The sequence below is a fragment of the Strix uralensis genome, chromosome 33 (assembly GCF_047716275.1).
Source record: "Strix uralensis isolate ZFMK-TIS-50842 chromosome 33, bStrUra1, whole genome shotgun sequence".
NCBI lineage: Eukaryota > Metazoa > Chordata > Aves > Strigiformes > Strigidae > Strix > Strix uralensis.
The window spans coordinates 3,313,621-3,332,424 of NC_134004.1; the positions used below are offsets into that span (position 1 = coordinate 3,313,621).

An 18,804-nucleotide genomic window follows, 5' to 3' on the forward strand; every position below is an offset into this window, starting at 1 on the left:
CGGCGCACGTCGCGCGCCCATTGGGCGCCGCCCTGAGCCGCTCCCTCCGCGCTCGCCCTCCCATTGGCCGGACTCGCCTCACCGCTCGCTCTTCGCCTCCCCGCGGTTGGGCCGCAGCCCTGTCCGTCAAGAAGCGCCAAGAAGGGATAGGGCGGGATGCGCCGGAAGGGGCGGGCCCTCGCCGAAGGGCACCGGAAGCAGTGGCGCACGTGTCCCGCGCTTGTCCTTGGGGCGGGCGCCGCGACCGCGGGTCCCGGCCCCGCCACAGCGGTAGGGGACCGCCCCCCCCCCCCCCCCCGGCGGGTGAAGGCCCAGGGCCCAGGCAGGAGGAGAGCCAGGGAGTCTTCAACAGTTTATTAGAAAGAATGTAGACATTAAAAAAATTCCCCGCTGCTCTGAACATAAATTGAGGTTTTTCAGCCCGGTTCGAAGCCGCCGCGCGTGTGCGCCCCACGGTCGGTCACTCGCTTCCACACCCACAGTGCAAATACGATTTGGTCTAAACGTACAGATTGACAAGCAACAAGGTACAGCCACTCGCAGCCCAGAGAGGAGATGGAAAGCTTTGGGGTCACCCGGTACCGGGGACGGGCCCCGCCCCGGGAGGAAACACCGAGAGGAGCGGATGGCGTTTGCTTTTCACCACAAACGTTAGTGGGACAGACCTGAAGACACCACAGAGGTACCGCGCATCGCCCGCCCCGCTCTGCCAGCCCAGGACATCCTCGTTTCAGCCAGTTTTGTTCCCGGTACAAATGTACAATTTCAGGCCGCAGAGGGGAGGGAAAAAAATTGCTCATTTACCACTTGGTGTAAATTCAGGGTTCTCCCGTTGTAATTACATCTGCTACGAGGCAAGGAGGCTCTGTAAACTTTATTGCAACTGTTCTGTGTCGATTGCCTACACCTCAATTGGGTTTTTTTGGAAGTCTGGAAAACGGTTCATGCATAACGTTATTGCCTCTCGTGGCTTAGGACCGCCCCGTGCAATGGTACACACCTACCATCAGTGAAGCCATTGAAAATGGACTGAAAATGGGTTAAAGGATGCAGGATCTCCCTTTAGGGCTATCAACTCAGGAATTCTTATCTCAATTATGAAATGTTGTGATGAAGTTCTTTCCCCAAACCCTGAAGACGACAGTTTTCCTTACTCCAGATCCGGCATTTCTAGAGAGAGAGAGAGAACAGCATTAGTGGGTTGGGGGGTTGTTTCATTTTCTTTTTTTTTTTTTTAAAAAGCTGCCAGGAGCCCCCTTGTATCAGGAGGGACACAAGCAGGAGCCAGGACGGGCAGGAGGCAGCGCCTGGCCCCGGGCTCAGCGCCACGGGCTGGGAGGGACTCGAGCCAAGGCGGCGCCGCAGACACCGACGCCCCGTGCACGCGCCTGCTGCTCCCAGAGCCAACGCCTGCCCGGGACTGCGGCGGGCTGGGAGGGTCAAACTGGTATTTCACGCTCGTGTGCAAAGGCTTTCACTGGGCTACATCGTCTCACGCCGCTGGGGCGAGGCCCCGGCAGTAGCTGGCGGCCGGACTCAGCGAGACCGACAGGACGAGCGTCCGCCGGCTCCGCTCGGGGCCCCGCTCGCGCTGCTGCCGTGCGCAGAGAAACCAAAAACACCGACTTACTTTCATCATCACTGTCTGGTGAGTCCTGGAAAGAAGAAGAAACATGAACTGGAGCAGACTGTGCTCGACGGCACTTCTCCCCCTGCCCCCTCTAGCCCACGGAACGAGGCGGGCGCGCTCCCCGCCGCGGGTCCGAGGAGCCGCCCAGGGTCGCTTGGCCTCGCTGGCAGAGCCCCGACGTTTAATGGCGACGTTTAATGGCGACGTTTAAGCTTTTATCAGTGCAAGTTTGACTTCAGCCAGCAGCAGCGACCGCGCGGGGCGCCGAGCCAGCCCTGCACGTATTTACTGCAAAGCACTTACATCATCTGCCCCATCTACTTCTGGCAAGTCTACGTCGTCATCTCCGCCCATGTTGTTCATCATCTGTTCCAGAGAGATAATAACCACGTTACAGGGTGAAGCCAACCACAGTCTCCACGTGAACTAGGGGAGCACTGTAAAAATCTAAAAATAGCTTAAAATTGTTGTAAGCAACAGCCACCGGTTGCTTTGATAAATCAGCTGCACCCATGCAGAAATTACAAGGTGAGCACGTAAAAAAAAATGAAACTAATTGCCCTGCAAACCAACCAGTGCGCCCAGTCAGGGCCGGCACCTCCGACGGGACACACGCTCACCCCGTACCCGACACCAAACACAAACTGGTCACGCGGCGCCGAGGAAGCGGCTCCGCCGGCAGCTGCCGGTCCCTGCCCGCCGCGCACAGCCCAGAAGGAAACCCAGGGGCTCGTCCTCCCGTACCTCAGAAAAGCGATCGAAGTTGGACATGTCTTCGTCTGAATCATCTTCCCAGTCTTTCCAGTTGTTGAAGTCCACACTGAGCCAGTTGAGCTGCACATCAACACAAGTGATGTAAGGACAAGCGAGTACCGAGCGGCCGTTCTGACCAGAACCGTTAACGGCCACGTCATTTAAACGGGACCCAAACGGTAAACCAGGGGAGGCAGCAGGCGCCGCCGCCCCGGCCGCCAGGAGCCCAGACCCACCTTCGCCCTCTCTTTTGTTAACCTCGGCCACGCCTGACCAGACTCTCCTTTTCGTAAACAACACAAGATAGATCTGTCTGTTCTTTTATGCTTTGATTCCTGAAAGAGAGCAAGGATCCGTTAGTGTAATCAGCAGGAACCGCTTATACTAAACTCATCTGTCCTGAGCTGTTTGTCCCGAAAAACACCACCCAGAGATGCTTCCAGGGGTCCGAGTTTTACACACTCCTGCAGTCTGAGGAACAATTTGCCCCCGACACTGAAACAACCCCCAGAACAGAGTTGCTGGAGCACTAACAGCGAGAGCAGAGTCAAGAGGATACTCACATTTGGATCAATATTATTAAAAAGGTCAATTTCGTTTAAATGTTTAAAGTTATCACTTCCTCCAAGACAACTGTTAAGAGAAAAAACATGTTTGTGTTTAGCACAAAACATCTTGTAGAACAAATATGCTTCACTAACAGAACCTGTTACTTTTAAAAAACCATCATCTGCTCAGCACCAGCGTTGCCTTTAGGCACCCCCCACGCCCCTCCCAGCGCCGCCAGGGCCCCAGGTACTCACCTGAACGTAAGTTTGGATTTTTCAAAATTTACATTAACATCTTTACTGTCTTCAACGCAAAACTCGACAAAGACATAGTCCCTTCGGTCGTACCACTTCGCAGAAGCAGGCTGCCTGTGAACAGACCAGTTAAGAGAAGTTCAAGTTTCAGATCCTTCATCAACACTGAAAGAACTTTAAGACTCCCCCTTCCGCGCTGCCAGACACACAACGCTGGTTTCCTGGTGTTTCTCCTGATACACAACTTGAGCAGTTTTGATTTTTTTATTGGATTTAGAGAAGTTCAACTAAAAGACTTCCTCCTGTTCTTAGAAGCTGCATTACCAGCTTATTATTAGTAATCTTTGAGAAGTGCTTAAGGCTGAAAACAGATGCGAACAATAAAGCGATACGACGCGTTCAGTGCGTAACGCCCCAAGAGCTCACGCCGACGTATCAAAACCCGAGACCCAGACAAGTGTTACCACACATCAAAATTGTGACAAACTTTTCAAGATGAGCCACTACAGACAACGCAAAACTTCAGTCACTTCCGACAGCTACGTAGGCGACTTCATTACACGTCGTCACCCAAAGAGTTAAAGCCCCGCAGCACCACCTCCAAAACCGGCTGTTCTGGGCACGGAGCTACGAGAAAATGGACCTGGACATGGGACAGGTTTTCTATCAGCAAGACCCAGCTGAAGTCAGCAGAGGCAGAAGCGCTGAAGAACCCCCGCTCCTGCTACAACCGTCTGCATCCACAGGCTGTAAGTCCCCGCTCTCCGTGTCCTTCCACCTCCCCACACACCCCGCAACCACCAACCGCCCGTCCAGGCACCAGGAATCGCTGCAGAGCTGCTGCCCGGCCGGGGCAGGTCCTGGCTGTAGAGCTGCGGGCTGGCCTGCAACGCTCACGTGCGGCTGCAGCCGCTGGGCTGCCTGGGGCCACCCCAGCTCACCCAGAGCCACCCCGGCCGCCCAGGGCCACCCCGGGCCGCACACTCGCCCGCTGGCTCCCCGTCGCTTTCGGTTACTCCTGGCAGCTCGGGCCCAGCCCGCAGCCGCGCATCTGCATCCCAGGGGAAAGCAAAGAGCCGCCAGATCAGAGCAGTGAGACCTGCAGGACCCACCCACGAGGGGGACTGAAGCGACACCCCGAGCTGACGGTCACTGACCGCCAGATTTATTGTGGCTACAACGGCTCTGGGGAGCTGAAACGCACCAACGTTCCCATCTGGGCACGGCCGAGCGGCTCCACTCCACACACAGGAGCGGGCAACAGCCCAGGAACCTGACGGTAATTAACTCTTCACAACACTGATTACGGTGACCACTGCTAAACTTTCAGATGTTGACTCACCTGATCATCAACCAATTCAATTCTTGGCATCGAACTGACACGTTTGGTGAAGTTACTCACCGTTGGCTGCGCCACTCCCTCGCCCCGCGGCTGCGGGACCAACCGAGCCAGGAGCCAGCCCGGAGCCCCCCGTGGGACCAGCACCCACAGTTCAGCGGCGCAGACGCAGGTGCCAGCCCAAGGAGAGGCCGGTACGGCGGCAGAAACGGCCACGGCTGCCTCCTCCAGCGTTAGCACCCATTTTAAGCGCAGAAAACGTCAGATCGGAGGCTGGTAACGGAGCGTTTCGCCTCCGAGAGCACAAACCCGAGGGGTTTCTGAATGCAACTTCTAGTTTCAAGCAAGGTACGTCCCAGTGGGCGAAAACCTGACACTTTCCCTTTTGGCGGCATTTTTGGGAAGTGCTGAGGCATCTACTTACTCAAGTTAAGGACACTGGCAGAGTAGCAATTTTCTTACTATGGTATTTTTAATTCCTTATTGGACACAAGTTTCCTTTCTAGTAGGGAACAAAAGACTCTGAGGAATAAAAGAGGATGAGAAACAACCTGCTCTGTTCCCTCTGTGTGTCTCTGCGTTTGGCAACTGCACAGCAGCTCTTTCTCACGCCGCTGGAAGACAAAATCCCACTGCACGGGACTGGGTACATCACCCAGAGACGCTGTTATCGGAACAGAAATCTCAGTGTCCCTGCCCACGACGCTGCAGGGCTCCTGCTGAATAGTGTGAACCCGCCGCAGCCGTTGCCGACGTCAGTGGAGATATCTCCGGCCGTCCCAGGGCGCCTTCCTCAGCCCTCGAGCTGCTTCGGCCACGACCTCAGGATCTTTGCCAAGATCAAGGTTCTGAGGCACCAACAGCCTCTTCCAGCACTTCCAAAAATCTCGCTGGACTGTCCTCGAGCTGAAGGAAACGCACGTGCCTCCGAGCCACAGAGGGGAATTCAAGACCAAGGAGGATTTACTAGAGCGTAATTCCCGTTTCTGACACCAAGCGAAGCTGCCTCCCCAGGTGCTTCATCCCCACTCCAACGAGAGCTGCGCTGCAGCTGCCTCCGTCGGTTTTATCTGTTGTTCACATCTCTCATCCTTCCTTCGGTTGCCTGTGAAGCGCTTTAGTCAGGACCTACCATCCAAACCAGTAACGCCGGATACGTTGGAGCTGCCAACCCAAGTCAGAGACGAGGCGGAAGCTGCAGCTGATTTGCGTTGGCCCACAGGGAGATTCCTCGGAGAAACCGCACACGCGGAAGCCAACGGAGAAGCGCACACGTGCTCCGAGCGCCTCGGAGACGGTTCCCTACGCCCACAGAAAACCTTCTGCTCCCTCACCGGCACCAAGAAACTCCGCCAGGACTCCTGGGCTCGGCCCCTCGTCACACACGTCCTCCTCCCTGCTCAGCCCAGCTCACCCCGGGGGACTTGTGCCAACAGCGTCCACCCGAGCATGTGCTTCGGTCACGTACCGTCCCCACGCCCTAACGGGATTCGGACTTCTTTGGAACAGAGGAGTTAATTTAAACGTGCTGCAGCCTGAGCAGGCCCGAGCAGGTACAGCCCAGGGGACAAGTCGCCCGAGTTCGACATTCGACAGCGATTTCTCCGGTCGACTCGACGCCTGCTGCCCTCCTCAAGAGACGCGGCCGCCACGCGTCTGCGCTGACGGGCTCTTCTAGGCACCGCCTTCAGGAGACAATCGTAACAACGGTGTCGTGGATCAGGTTCTAGAAGCTTCCCTGCAGGACGGGTGGCACAGAGGCTCAGCTTCCCCCGCCCTGTCCGACCCCGGGGGCTGGGGGGGCCGCCCGCAGCGCGGGGGCCGCCGTTCAGCTGCGGGTGCCCCAATCTCGCGCTCCCCCGCAGGCGCCGGAGCAGCTTCCCGAGGCCGCGCTCTCGGGTCTCGCTGGTCGTGGCTCGGTGCGATTCGAGGAGCTCCCAGACCTGCCCCTCGGGCGTCCTCGCGCGCTCCGCGGGCTGCGCCCAGCTCTGCTCTCTGGGGAGGCTCCTGACGGCTCCTGCAGGCCGAGGCTGCTGCAGGAGCCGACGCTCAACAAGATTTGCACCCCCAGACAGCAGTAAGAAATCTGCTTCACAGAATTAGCTTTGCTTTCGTTTATGTACCCTGGAAAGGCTATTTTTTTTTTTTTAAATTAAACTAGTTTCAGACTATAGACAATTCTAAGTCGGATGCAGCAGCACTACAGTTTCAAGATGATGTATTCTGCAGAAATTAAATGAAAAACTCCAACTTTATTACGTCCTTCTCGCTTTCGGTCTCACTCAGATGAAGCGGTTCCCCGTTCGGTAAATGCCTCCCCGGGGACAGGGGGGCAAAAGGCCCCAGACACCGCGGCCGTGTCGCCGGGCGGCGCCGCTCCCCCCGTACCTGGGGCACACCGGCCCCTCCCGACCAAGAAAAACCTCCGAGACGCGCGACCGCCCTCGGTCGCTGGAGCCAAACACGCGAGATCCACCTGCCGGCGGCCCCCGGCGCCGCCCGATCCCCCCCCCAGTCCCGCCGCCCGGCCCGATCCCCCCCCCCGGTCCCCCCGGCTCGGCGCGTTCGGCGCGCGCGGTTCTGGGTCACCGCGGCAGAAGGACAATGAAGGCGGCTAATTAGGGCTAATTAGGGCTCCGCAGCACGGCCCGAGCGCTCCCGCGGCCTCGCGGCACTTCGGGGCCCAGGTTTCCGCTCCGGACACGTCGGGAGCGGCTTCGCCTCCGCCGGGGCAGCGCCCGGGGCCGCCGCTCCCTCCCGGCGCCCCGAGGACCTTTTCCGGGGCGGGGGGGGTCCCCGCGCTCGCGTCGCTCCGGAGGCGCCTTTCCCCCGTTGTTCGTTATTCACGTGGAGAGGCGAAAGCTTCTCAGCAGATGGACGCCGCGCGGGTTCCTTACCGGGAATTTCTCGCGGTTTTAGCCAGCACCGTTCGGCGGACGCCGGTACCGATCGAACCACCGAGCGACGCTCCGCACCCCGGTCTCGGGCGTCCCCCACACCGGCCCCAAGCTCGGCCCTCCCCGCCGCGGCCGCTCCGCCCCAGCCCCATTCATTTCGCACACTCGGGACCCGCGGCCCGGCCCGGGGGATCCACGCCCCGATCGCTTTGCACCGGGGCAGACACGGGCCAACCGGCGCGTCTCCGGCCGCTGGGCCGCGGCGCCCCGGGGCAGAGCCCCGCCGGGGCGAGCGCCCGCAGCTTCCGCCGGCCGGGGCCGGCCAAGGTCACCACGCGGGCCGGCGCCGGGGGAGCCCGCGGCCCCGCGCCACCCCCCCCCGGCCCGCCCCCCGCCGCCCAGCGCGGGCTCCCGGCGGGGCCGCGGCGCAGCGTCCTCCGGCGGCCAAGGCACGGCGGGGCTGGGCCGCGCCGCGCGCCCCCGCCGCTCCCCACCCCCGGGCCTCACATGGCGGCTGGCGGCGGCTCCGGCGGGCGCTCCTGGGGGCGGGGGGACACCGGCTCCGGGTCCGGCTCTGGGCGGCGGCGGGGGCGGCGCGGGCGGGCTGGGCCGTGGCTCCGGCGGCGGCGGCGGGCTCGGGGCTCGGCGCGGCCTCGCTCCCACAATGCCCCGCGCTCGGCAGCGGCGGCGCCCAGCGCTGGTGACGCAGCAAAATCCCGCCGCGCCGCCGCCGCCCTCGCGCACGCGCGGCCCCGCCCCGCCCCGCCCCCTCCCTTCTAGCAGCTTCTCGCCGCGCGGGCGCGGTGTGACCGCCCGCCCCGGGGCGGGGCCGCCCGTTGTCGTGGCGACGGGGCAGCGCCCCCCTCCCCCCCATGGCGAGCCGGGGGGTCCGGGCAGGGCCCCCCCCCCCCGAGGCGGGCACCGGTGGCCCCCCGCCCGCAGCGCGGCCCCGCGGGCCCGTCCCGGGGCTCTGACCCCGCGCAGGCCCCGCCCCGGGGCCGCAGGGCCGCGGCCGCACCCCCGGGCCCGCGCGCGGCGGAGCCCATCGCCCCCCCGCAGGGAGCGGCTCGGGGGAACAACCGGGCTCGGTGCTGCGGGGGGGCTCCCCCGGCCCCGCTCCCGCCTGCGGCCTCTGACCCCTCGGCGCTGGAGGCCGCCCGGAATCCCCCCGCGTTCTCCGTTAGAACTTCCACAACGCGGATTTATGGCGCCGGGGAGCACAAACGCTGCCGGGGGGCACCGAGGGCCCGTCTCGACGGCTCCAGCCGCTGTTCCGCCGGGCCCGGGGCCGCGGGCGGTGGCAGGAGGCTCCCGGGGGGGGCCTCGGCCTCCCCTCGCACCGGGCCGGGGGGGTGTGCGATGCCCCGGCCCGTCCCTGGGGACGAGGTGACACCCTGCAGCCGACTCCTCGTCCGCCCTGGGGGCAGGTGCCCTCCTGCCGGGGGCATCAGGGCCGGGCTCCCCCGGGAAGGCTGCACCGGGGGGGGGCAGCAAAGCCAACACAAACACAGAGCAGAAAGTGTTTCACCAACAATAAGCCACAACTTTTATTAATTGATAGAAATAGTACAAATTTTAAATTTAGTTGCATTTTACTTTTCTCTGAAACACCAAAAAAGGCCCCTCCCTCTGGCGGCTACATCGTCAATTCCTGCAGAGAGAAAAGGTGCGTGAGGAGCCGACCTCGCTGGTGGCTGCGAGCCCCACGGCCCCGAGCCCCACGGCCCCGAGCCCCACGGCCCCGAGCCCCACGGCCCCGAGCCCCACGGCCTGGCGCCACAGCAGGACGCACGTCTCTCCGCCCGCAGTCCCTCTGCTCCCGTCCCCAAGCTCCCGCCGTACCCGCGGCAGTGGGGGACTCTGCGCTGCCCGTCCCCCCCCGGCGGACACTCACCATTATAGCGTTTACAATGTCGTTACTGTTGTTCTTCAGGGCACGGACGGCCTTTGCTCGGGACACGTTCGCCTGGGACATCACCAGCTCGATGTCTTTCACCTCGACGCCGGTTTCGTCAACCTAAAGCAGACAGAGCCCGGGTCCGTGCCAGCCCCGCGCCGTTGGCTCCGCGCCCGGCAGAGAACAGGGTTGTCTGGATGGGGGCAGGAACCGGGACCAGACCCTGCGCCCCCCCCCCTCTGCCACCACGGCCAAGACGCGGAGGAAGGAACGAAAACCGCGGGTCGGCGCCAACCCGGGGCGCTCCACGGCCCCGCAGCGCCGGGCTGGGGAAGGCGTTACCTCTTCTTCCTCGCTCTCCTCCTGCACGGTGGGGGTCTGTGTGTTTTCTTGGATGTTTGAAACAGCCTCTCCTTGCACTTTGAACTTTTCGGCAGCTGCCAGCTGGGCCTGCTGGGACAGGTCTTCGATCTGGAGGAGGGAAGAGGCGTCAGCGAGGTCAGGCCCGCACGGAGCAGGACGGCAGCACGTGGGCTGAGCCCCAGCTCTGCCGCACAACCCCGCCAGAAGCCGGCGCCGACCCCGGGCCTGCCCACGTCCCCTGGGGGGGCCCACGGCAGCCGTGGCACGGGGGGAGCCCAGGGAGCGAGCGCCGGTAACGCGGCTCCCAGACTCACCTTCGCTTCGCCGAAGACGATGTAGGTGTCTGACGCCGGGCTCTTGTACACGTCTGGCTTTGTGATGACGAAGAGGATGTTCTTAGATTTCCGGATGGTGACTCTGGTTACTCCTGTCACCTGGCGAAGGCCCAGTTTAGACATTGCCTGAGTAACACGAGAGGCAAACGAGGGACAGGAGTTACCGAGACAGCCCAGCCTGGGAAAAGACGCGTCCGCTGCTCCGAGACCCAGCTCCGACGACCACACAGATGAAAACGCGCGTCCAGCCGCTGCGCTCCCGGGCGCTCGGCCTGACGCTGCGCTGGGAGCCGGGGAGGGAACTCCCTAGTCCCAGGGCTGGCGAGATGCGCAGCACGGCCCCGGGCCCCTCCAGACCAGGATTCTGCCCATGAACGTCCCCCTGCCCACACAAACCTCTCGCTCCGAGCGCCCGGGGCCGAGCAGCTGCAGCCCTGAGCAGGGCTCGTGGGGCCGAGACCCCGGCACGCGGGGACACCGCGCCTGACCCCGAGGCAGCGCTCAGCAGTCCACGGGCAACCGTTTGCTGCGCCCAGGTTCGGTCCATCCACCTCCCCACCTCACCTTCCGTGCTTTCTTTTCACTCCGGCTCTGTTTTGCTTTGCTAACAGGTTCTTCATCTATTTCAGCTGCTGCTGCAAGCTGCGGGGAGAGGAAACGAGAGGGAGCCGTGAGGATGCGAGGCGGGGGGGCAGCGCCAGCCGGGATCATCCTGCTCCGCGCCGCTGGGCGCAGCACGGGGCTGGCTCGTGCCGCCACTCTACCTGTGCCTGCTGCGTTGTGGCCTGCGTGGAGTCCTGCTCTTCGAGCTCTGGTACGGATTCATCGCTGTCAGACTCTGTCCCAGACCCTACAGAAACAAACACGTGTCACTCCTCCCAGCACCGGCATGTCCAGGGGATGCGGCAACACCACAGAACTGCTGCGGCGTAGCCTCTGCTGCCGGGGGTTCCGAGCGTGGACGAGGCAGCGTAACGGAGCAGGACCTGGTGGAGGGGGCTCTCGGCAACCTCGACGCCAGCAGCAGCGGGTGGCCCGAGCGCCTGTTCTGAGCACTCTCGCCATGGTGGGGGCCAGGGGCCGGAGCACCGCGGGAGCCCGGAGGCGCCGGGAGGGAGCCCCAGCCCGAGGCGCGTCGCTGGCCGGCAGCAGCCCGGCACTGAGGGGGACTCCCGGGTCCCCTCAGAGCCGGCCGGGCAGTGGTGAAGCCACACGGCACAGAAACGAGACCCAATTCACCGAGTCCTCGGGGCAGCTGCCCCTTCCTGTGACTTCGCTACAGGGGACGAGTTGTCCCTGCCCTGGACACCCCCGCCAAGGAACGGCACCTCTGGGTGCTCGGGTTGGGCTGTGCCAGGCCCGGGAGGCTCCAGGGCCGCCATCAGCCGGCGAACGGTGGCACAGCCGCGCCTGACCCCGCGTTCCGGGTGTCTCCAGCCTCGGAGGGGGCCGGGCGGTGACCGCGACGCCCTCTCGTGCAGCCGTTACCTGACTTCAGTCCCGCTTCCTCCCTGGGAAAGGGCCTCTCGCCCATGGCCGCGCCGAGCGCGCGCGAGCCCTCGGCAAAGCTCTCTGCAGGCTGTCGCTGCGCGCCTGGGGGATCCCACAGCTCTGGCAGCAAAAGGAGTTTCCCCAGAGCGCGGGGACGGGCGTGTTTGGCACCAGCAGCGCCCGCAGCTCCCCTTCGCTGGCAGACGGACACGGGGAAAAACCACGGTGGACGCCAGACACACACAACAGGCGACAGGCACGTGGCAGCTCTTCCCAGCAGTCGCAGCGCCCACACCACACCACACCGTGCTCCGTGCCCGAGAACACACGTTAGTGACACCGACCCGCGGGTGCTGGACTGTGCCGAGCCTGGGCCTGCCCCGTCCTGTGGCTGCGGGGCGTCTCCCCTCCTGTCCCCCGGCTCACCGGACAGGTTGAGCTCGGCCTGGTGCGGTCCAGGCCCGCCTCCGCCGCAGCGCTTCCGCAGACTACGTGTCTAGACCGAGCGGCGGAGGGGCGCCCGGGCCCCGTCCGGGGTTAGTAGCTGGTGGGCAGCCAGTGACACTCCATGCACACGGCAAACCGAGGCGGCAAGTACCCTTGTCGTTCTTCAGGCCAGGCTTAGCCGGAGGAGCGGGGGCCGCGGCGGGGGCCACGGCGGCTCGGGGGGAGAGATCCACCAGGATGGGCTGCACCAGCGGCTCGGCGGCGGGCAGCTCGGGGGGGAGCAGAGGCGGCAGGTCGTCGTCGTCCATGGCAGTGCTGGCAGGGGCCGGGGCCTTCGAGGGGGGTTTGGGTGGGGGTGGGCGGGGGGCCGGCTTGGCGGCCTTACCGGGAGGGCTCTGCTTCTTGGCGGGGGGAGCGCTCGGTGCGGAAGAGGCAGGCGGGCGGAGGTTGCCCGTCGGGGCAGAGCCGGGAAGGCCGGCTTCTGGTTTCTGGGGAGCAGGGGCGGCACCGTCAGCCGATGGCTTCGGGGGGCCACCAGGAACCCCCGGGGCTGGGGCAGCCGTGCCTGCGGCAGGGGCTGCCGGGCTCTCAGGAGCTGCTTTGGCCCCAGGGTGGGCGGCTGGAGCTGGCGGAGCTGCAGGAGCCGAGGGAGCAGCGACAGGGCTCTTGGGAGGTGCTTTGGCCGCAGCGGGGGCAGCTGCAGGAGCTGTTGTGGCTGCAACAGGGCTCTTGGGAGCCGCTTTGGCTGCCGGGGGGGCGGCTGGAGCTGGCGGAGCCCCCGGCACTGGAGCAGCAGCGACAGGGCTGCCCTTTGGAGGCTTTTTTGCTGCCGGGGGGGCGGCTGGAGCTGGTGTTGCTGCAACAGGGCTCTTGGGAGCCGCTTTGGCCACAGGGGGGGTGGCTGGAGCTGTAGGAGCTGGTGTGGCAGAGGCCGAGGGAGCAGCGACAGGGCTCTTGGGAGCCGCTTTGGCTGCGGGAGGGGCAGCTGGAGCTGGTGGAGCTGCCATCGTCGGTGCAGCAGGGGCAGAGGGGGCAGCGGCTGGGCTCTTGGGAGCTGCTTTGGCCACAGGAGGGGTGGCCGGAGCTGATGGAGCTGCAAGAGCCGGCGTGGCAGGGGCGGAAAGAGCAGACGGGGCAGTGGCTGGGCTCTTGGGAGCTGCTTTGGCTGCAGGAGGAGTGGTCGGAGTTGCCACCACCGGTGTGACAGGTGGGGAGCTGTCAGAGGGGACAGATGGGGCAGTGACGGGGCTCACAGGAGGCAATTTGGCTGCAGGAGGGGTGCCTGGAGTTGCCATCGCCGGTGTGACAGGCGGGGAGCTGGCAGGGGCTGAGGGGGCAGCGATGGGGCTCACAGGAGGTGATTTGGCCACAGGAGGGGTGGCCGGAGCTGCCACTGCTGGTGTGACAGGCGGGGAGCTGGCAGGGGCCGAGGGGGCAGCGATGGGGCTCACAGGAGGTGATTTGGCCACAGGAGGGGTGGCCGGAGCTGCCACCGCTGGTGTGATAGGCGGGGAGCTGGCAGGGGCCGAGGGGGCAGCGATGGGGCTCACAGGAGGTGATTTGATAGCAGGAGGGGCAGCTGGAGCTGGTGGAGCCGCAAGAGCTGGTGTGGCAGGGGCAGAAGGAGCAGACAGGGCAGTGGCTGGGCTCTCGGGAGCCACTTTGGCCACAGGAGGGGCGGCCGGAGCTGCCATCGCTGGTGTGACAGGCGGGGAGCTGGCAGAGGGGACAGATGGAGCAGTGACAGGGCTCACAGGAGCCGCTTTGGCCACAGGAGGGGTGGCAGGAGCTGCCATCGCTGGTGTGACAGGCGGGGAGCTGGCAGAGGGGACAGATGGAGCAGGGACAGGGCTCACCGGGGCCACTTTGGCCGCAGGAGGGGTGGCCAGAGCTGTCATCGCCAGTGTGACAGGCGGGGAGCTGGCAGAGGGGACAGATGGGGCAGTGATGGGGCTCACAGGAGCCGCTGTGGCCGCAGGAGGGGTGGCCGGAGCTGCCACCGCCGGTGTGACAGGCGGGGAGCTGGCAGGGGCCGAGGGGGCAGCAGGCACAGGAGCTGCCGGTGGGCAGCCGGGGCTCACTGGGGCTGCTCTGGCCAAAGCAGCCGTGGCTGCTGCTGGTGGTGGCCCAGGAGGAGCCGTGGCAGCTCCCGGAGAGGGTGGGGACAGGGCAGGAGGGACCGGAGCTGCTGCAGCAGCAGGTGCTGCCTGAGGGCCCGGGCCCCCGGGAGGTGTCCTGGCCACCGAGGGAGCCACAGGGGCAACGAGGGCAGCAGCTGGGGCCACCGGGGCAGGGCCCATGGGACAGGTCTTGGCAAGCGGAACCAGTGGGGAGACTGGAGCACCAGGGGCTGGGCCCTGTGGGGCAGCAGCAAGACCCCCAGGAGATGTCCCGGCTGGCACCAGAGGGGCAGGGGGTGACAACGGGGCCATGGCCATGGGGGCTACCAGAAGGGCAGGTGGGGAGATGGCACCAGCCAGGGCTGGGCACTGGGGAGGGGTGGGGGGGGGCCGAGGAGAGGCCGGAGCAGAAGGCAGCAGGGTGGAGGCAGGGCTGCCAGGAGACACTGGAGCTGCCGGGGCCAGGACAGGGCAGACGGCAGCTGCCGCGGGAAGAGGGGGAGAGCCCGGGCTCTGGGGACAGGCCGCGGCCTCGGGACAAGGCAGGAAAGTGGGGAACGCCGCCGGGGGAGGCACGGCAAGGGGCGGGGGGAGAGCGGCCCCGGGGCCCCGGGAAGGAGCAGGGAGAGGGGCGGCCTCGGGGGCAGCTTTGACAGGAGGGGCGAGAGCTGCGGGGGGAGAACCAGGGCTCACGGGCGGGGCGAGGGGGGCCACTGTCACCGCAGCGGGAGCAGGAGCCACTGGGCTGACCGGGGCAGGCCCTGGAGATCCTGGGGCTGCAAAACCCACGGGGGACTGTGGAGCTGGAGGGGGGGGAGCGGGAACTGGGCCCTGCAGAGCTGGGGCAGGGAGCGGGGGGGGAACAGAAAACACGGGGATGGCCGCGGCGGGGACCACAGCGGGGGAAGGGGGGGCCGGGGGGCCGGCGGGGCCGGGCAGCTCCGCGGGGAGAGTCAGAGGTGGGGAATGAGCAGCGTGAAGAACAGCTAAAGGAGAGAAACAGAGTGAACCCATGAGAGGGGGAGAGAGGGGGAGGAGGCCAGGAGAAGGCAGAAGCCCCGGCCTCCCCCAGCCCTCGAGCCCGCGCTGCCAGGCCCAGCGCGGAGCAGGGTGTTCCCCCGCTGCGGGACCTCCCGAGCGCCGGCACCAGCTGAGGAAACCCCCAGTGCCACGGCTGCCGGGACCGGCACCGCCGGGGTCACTTGTGTCACCCCCTAGTGCAGCTGCGGGCAAAGCCCCGGCACGGCAGGAGGTGGCACCCGAAGCCCCGGCGGGGCCGGCACAGGGTCAGGCTTTGTGCCAGCTCTGCCCTGGTGCTTCCCTACCAAAGGGGCTGCCACAGCCTTCGCCGAGGCCTGGCCAGACCCCCAGCGCTGCTCCCAGAAATCACATCCTGGGCCGGCGGGAGCAGGGGGGACATGAGGGCCCACCCGAGGGTCGGGAGGAAAAGTCAAATTTAAGACATTGGTACGTGTAACTGTTGCGGGAGCGCTCTGGCAGGCGGCAGCCCCCTCCCTCCAGCGCCGGTGGGACACGGGCAGCCGCCCGACGGGGACGCTGGGGCTGGCGCGGGTCCCCCACACCGAGGGGACGGGACCCCGAGTCCTGGCTCCCGTGCAGTGACCTGCGCTCCCCGGGGCAAGCTGTTAGGGTTAATGTAACTGCAACCACCCAGAACGGCACACTCTGGTTAATGCGGCACACGAGGTGTTAACGAGGAGGGTCCCCAGTACCTGGCGCTGCCACAGGAGCAGTAGCAGGGGCTGCGGGAGGAAGGGCTGGAGCTGAACGGGCGAGAACAACAGTTTGTTAACACAAGTCCTGGCAACTGAGTGCGCTCGCCATCCAGCTCCCCAGCACACGCTCGCCTCCAGCCAGCGCCCAGCCAGCACCCAGAGAGCGCCCAGAGAGCGCCCGGCCATTCCCAGCATGAACTGGTGATCAGAGGGAACCACTCAGGGCGGGTGCCGGCAGGGCAGCGCTGGTCTGACCAGCAGAACCGGCCCAGCCACGCACCCACCCTCGGTGGCTCCAGCCCCACCCTCGGCACCAGCCCCGACACGTCCCGGCAGCTCTGCGGGAGGGACAGCGAGGGGCGAGGGCAGCGCAGCCAGGCCGGCTGCCAAGGACAAACCAGTCCGGTTTGCAGACCCCGTCACGTCGAGGGAGCGGCAGGTCTCCTCCCGCTGCAGCCGCGTCCAGCTCCGCACTGGTCACCCACGGACCCAGGACAGGGCCGGCCCCGCCTGCGCGCCCGCTGCCCCCCCCAGCGCCACCGGGGCTGGTCACAGACCCGAGTCCTGGCCCCGCCACCCCCCAGAGTGCTGGCATGTGCGCGGCCCACAGCAGGCTCCTCTCTAGGTGACGTCCCTCTGAAAACACTTCTGATACCCCGTTTCCCCCAAAGTGTGGGGCGGTGGGAGATGGGAACCTGCCCGGAGCTGCTCAGCGAGCGCCGGACATCGGTGCCAGCGGGTGCCAGGACGCTCCTGCCCCAGGGAACCTACCGGCGCCTCAGAAAGGAGCAACAACCCCCACCAAGAGCCGAGCTGGCCCCGAGCCCTTCGCAGAACAGGCTGCACAAACAGCCTTCCCCGGGAACTCGCTCATCCCCGCCAGCTCCCCCGTTCCGCCTCCACTGACCCCTCACCAGCCCCCTTCGAGACGTTCCTGCAACAAACACGACATTTCCAATCCGCCGCTTCTCCACCGCTCCGGTGGCCCCACGGCGAGACGCAGGGTTCTGGGAAATCGCGTGTAATTTCGAAGGCTGCTGGACGCAGCCGGGCTGCAGAGCCTCCACGGCCCGGCCGCCCACACCTGGGAGCTGTAGCCCCGTGCTGCAGCGCGAGCGACCGCTGTGCCCCATCCCACGAGCTTCTCAGAGAGCTCCAAGGACGGGAAAGGAAACCACCTGACGGGGCCATGGCGAACCCGGCACCGGCGCCCCCGGCCCCAGCTTCTCTCGCGCTGCCACATCTCACGACAGCCGGCTCGGCAGAGAGGGGACCAACGCGACAGCCCTCACACCCCCCCCGCCCCTCCTCTCGCTGCCCGCAGACCTGTCCGGCGGTCCCTGGGAGCCCCCCGTGTCCCCCCAGGGCCGGGGGGGCAGGTGCCGTACGGGCTGCCGCCACAGGCAGCTTCTACCGACCCCCGCGCGCCCCGCGCCGTCGTCAGGGACTCGAGAGCAGCTTCGGGAGAGGAAAGGTGCGAGCTGTGGCCTGAGACCGAGAGAAAAGCTGTCTGGGAGGGGTGGGCTGGGACGCGGCCCCACCGCAGGGATCCCAGCTACGCCTGGAGAGAGACCGAGGGCACAGCAGCTCCCGGGGACCTGACGTCACAGCTGTCACACCGACAGCCCCGCCGGGGCCGCGTCTGCCAGCACCCCCCGACCTCCCGTGGGGTCCCCAAATCCGACCTCCCGGGGGGTCCCCAAATCCAACCCCCCCTCGTGCGCCGCGCGGCTCCCCCGGGCCGGGTGACAACACTCGCTCACGGATCCCCGCAGCGCGTCCCCTGGGCCAAGGGGGCGGCGGCAGCGGGCAGAGCCCCCGGGGCGTCAGCCCGCGCAACGGCCCGCGCGGGTGTTCCGGGGCTGCCCCGAGCCCCGGCGCCGCCCCCCGGCCCCGCTGTGCCGGTCCGAGGCGGAGCCGGGCACCGTCCCCCCGCACCCGGCCGGTGCTGGAGCACAAAGCGATCGTTACCGTCCGCCCGCTCCCCCCCTCCGGCCCGTACCGGAGCGCGGGTGACCCCGCTCTGCCCGGGACTTTGGGACACAAGAACCGGGAATTCCGCGGGCTCCGTCCCGTTCCCTGGACCGGCCACCGACGCGGTTTTGGGTGGGAAACCACAAAACGGAGCTTCCTCTCGGCCGCATCGCCACGATGTGGGGGCCGAGAAGGGCGCCGGGGCCACCGCGCCCTCGGCCCGGAGCCCCGCGCGGCGGCAGCGCTGCTCCCCTCCCCCCTCGGAGCGCCCAGAGCCCGCCCGGACCGGGACGTTCCCCCCGCCAGCCCCGGAGCCGCGACCCCTCCCCCCCGGCCTCACCGGTCTCAGCCTGCGGCTGCGGCAGCTCCTGCTCCGTGGCCGGGACGGTTTCTGTAGCTTCGCCAGGCATTTCTGCGGAAAGGGAGAAGGCAGCAGGCCCGGGCTCGCCGGGGCTCCTTCCCAACGCCCCCCGGCGCCTCCCGGTACCGACAGGTCTGCGGGGATGGCTCAGCCGCCCGGTCGGTACCGGGCACCCCGGGCCCATCCCGGTCCCGCCCGCGGCTGCCAGCGGGCCTCCCCCACGGCCCGGAGCGGGGCCTCGGCCGCATCTCCCCCGCCGTCCCCCCGCGCCCCGGAGCGGGCGGCCCCTTCCCGGTGCGCGGGGCCCGTCCCCACCGGCCTTCCCGGCCCTGCCCGGCGCCACCACGGGCTCGGCGGCGGCCTCGACCGGGCTGCCGCCGCCCTCCCGCCCTCTCTCCCGGCCCGGCCGCGGCCCGCGAGCGGCGGGCAGCCCCCGCAGCGGCCCTGGGCCCGCGCGGCGGCGGATGGAGGCGGATAACGGCGACGGGACTCACTGTGCGGGGAGCTGGGCCAAAGATGGCGGCGGAAAGAGACCGAGCAGCTGGAGGCGCCACTTCCGGGAGCGCGAGAACTTCCGGGTCAGGGGCAGCGCGCGCCGCCCGCCCCGCCCCGCGGCCGCGCTCCGCCGTTCCGGGCCCCGCGGGGACCCCCCGGGCAG

At 66.5% G+C, this 18,804-nt stretch overlaps 2 protein-coding genes across 5 annotated transcripts; both read right to left on the reverse strand.

The window, feature by feature from the left end:
* Positions 1-339: 339 nt before the first annotated feature.
* On the reverse strand, positions 340-8,064 carry PTGES3 (prostaglandin E synthase 3). Of its 2 annotated transcripts, none has more exons than XM_074853637.1 (8): positions 7,930-8,064; positions 3,187-3,300; positions 2,947-3,016; positions 2,620-2,718; positions 2,375-2,464; positions 1,934-1,996; positions 1,631-1,655; positions 340-1,170 (listed from the first exon to the last, which is right to left on the reverse strand). In XM_074853637.1, coding segments are annotated over exons 1-8 (483 nt in total). In that variant the 5' UTR covers positions 7,932-8,064; the 3' UTR covers positions 340-1,150. The 2 variants fall into 2 exon arrangements, with proteins under 2 accessions (XP_074709738.1, XP_074709737.1); XM_074853636.1 differs by lacking the exon at positions 7,930-8,064 and adding an exon at positions 7,423-7,719.
* Positions 8,065-8,944: 880 nt separating this feature from the next.
* NACA (nascent polypeptide associated complex subunit alpha) lies at positions 8,945-18,743 on the reverse strand. 3 transcript variants are annotated; one of them, XM_074853601.1, is made up of 10 exons: positions 18,641-18,743; positions 18,126-18,197; positions 15,809-15,859; positions 12,107-15,061; positions 10,782-10,867; positions 10,582-10,659; positions 9,997-10,143; positions 9,662-9,790; positions 9,317-9,439; positions 8,945-9,073 (listed from the first exon to the last, which is right to left on the reverse strand). In XM_074853601.1, exons 2-10 carry the CDS (start codon positions 18,193-18,195, stop codon positions 9,059-9,061), a joined length of 3,654 nt encoding a protein of 1,217 aa, XP_074709702.1. In that variant the 5' UTR covers positions 18,196-18,197; positions 18,641-18,743; the 3' UTR covers positions 8,945-9,058. The 3 variants fall into 3 exon arrangements, with proteins under 3 accessions (XP_074709702.1, XP_074709703.1, XP_074709704.1); XM_074853602.1 differs by lacking the exon at positions 12,107-15,061 and having other exon boundaries at positions 18,641-18,742; XM_074853603.1 differs by lacking the exons at positions 12,107-15,061; positions 15,809-15,859 and having other exon boundaries at positions 18,641-18,742.
* Positions 18,744-18,804: the final 61 nt, after the last annotated feature.

Coding starts and splice junctions, on each gene's coding strand:
- NACA (XM_074853601.1), bottom strand. CDS start 18,195: ATGCCTGGCGAAGCTACAGAAACCGTCCCGGCCACGGAGCAGGAGCTG. Junction 10,660..10,781: donor CCACAACGCAGCAGGCACAG/GTAGAGTGGCGG, acceptor CTCTCCCCGCAG/CTTGCAGCAGCAGCTGAAAT. Junction 10,144..10,581: donor GTGAAAAGAAAGCACGGAAG/GTGAGGTGGGGA, acceptor CGTGTTACTCAG/GCAATGTCTAAACTGGGCCT.
- PTGES3 (XM_074853636.1), bottom strand. CDS start 7,574: ATGGGGCTGGGGCGGAGCGGCCGCGGCGGGGAGGGCCGAGCTTGGGGC. Junction 3,301..7,422: donor AAAACCGCGAGAAATTCCCG/GTAAGGAACCCG, acceptor GTCTGTTCACAG/GCAGCCTGCTTCTGCGAAGT. Junction 2,719..2,946: donor TTAATAATATTGATCCAAAT/GTGAGTATCCTC, acceptor GCTCTCTTTCAG/GAATCAAAGCATAAAAGAAC.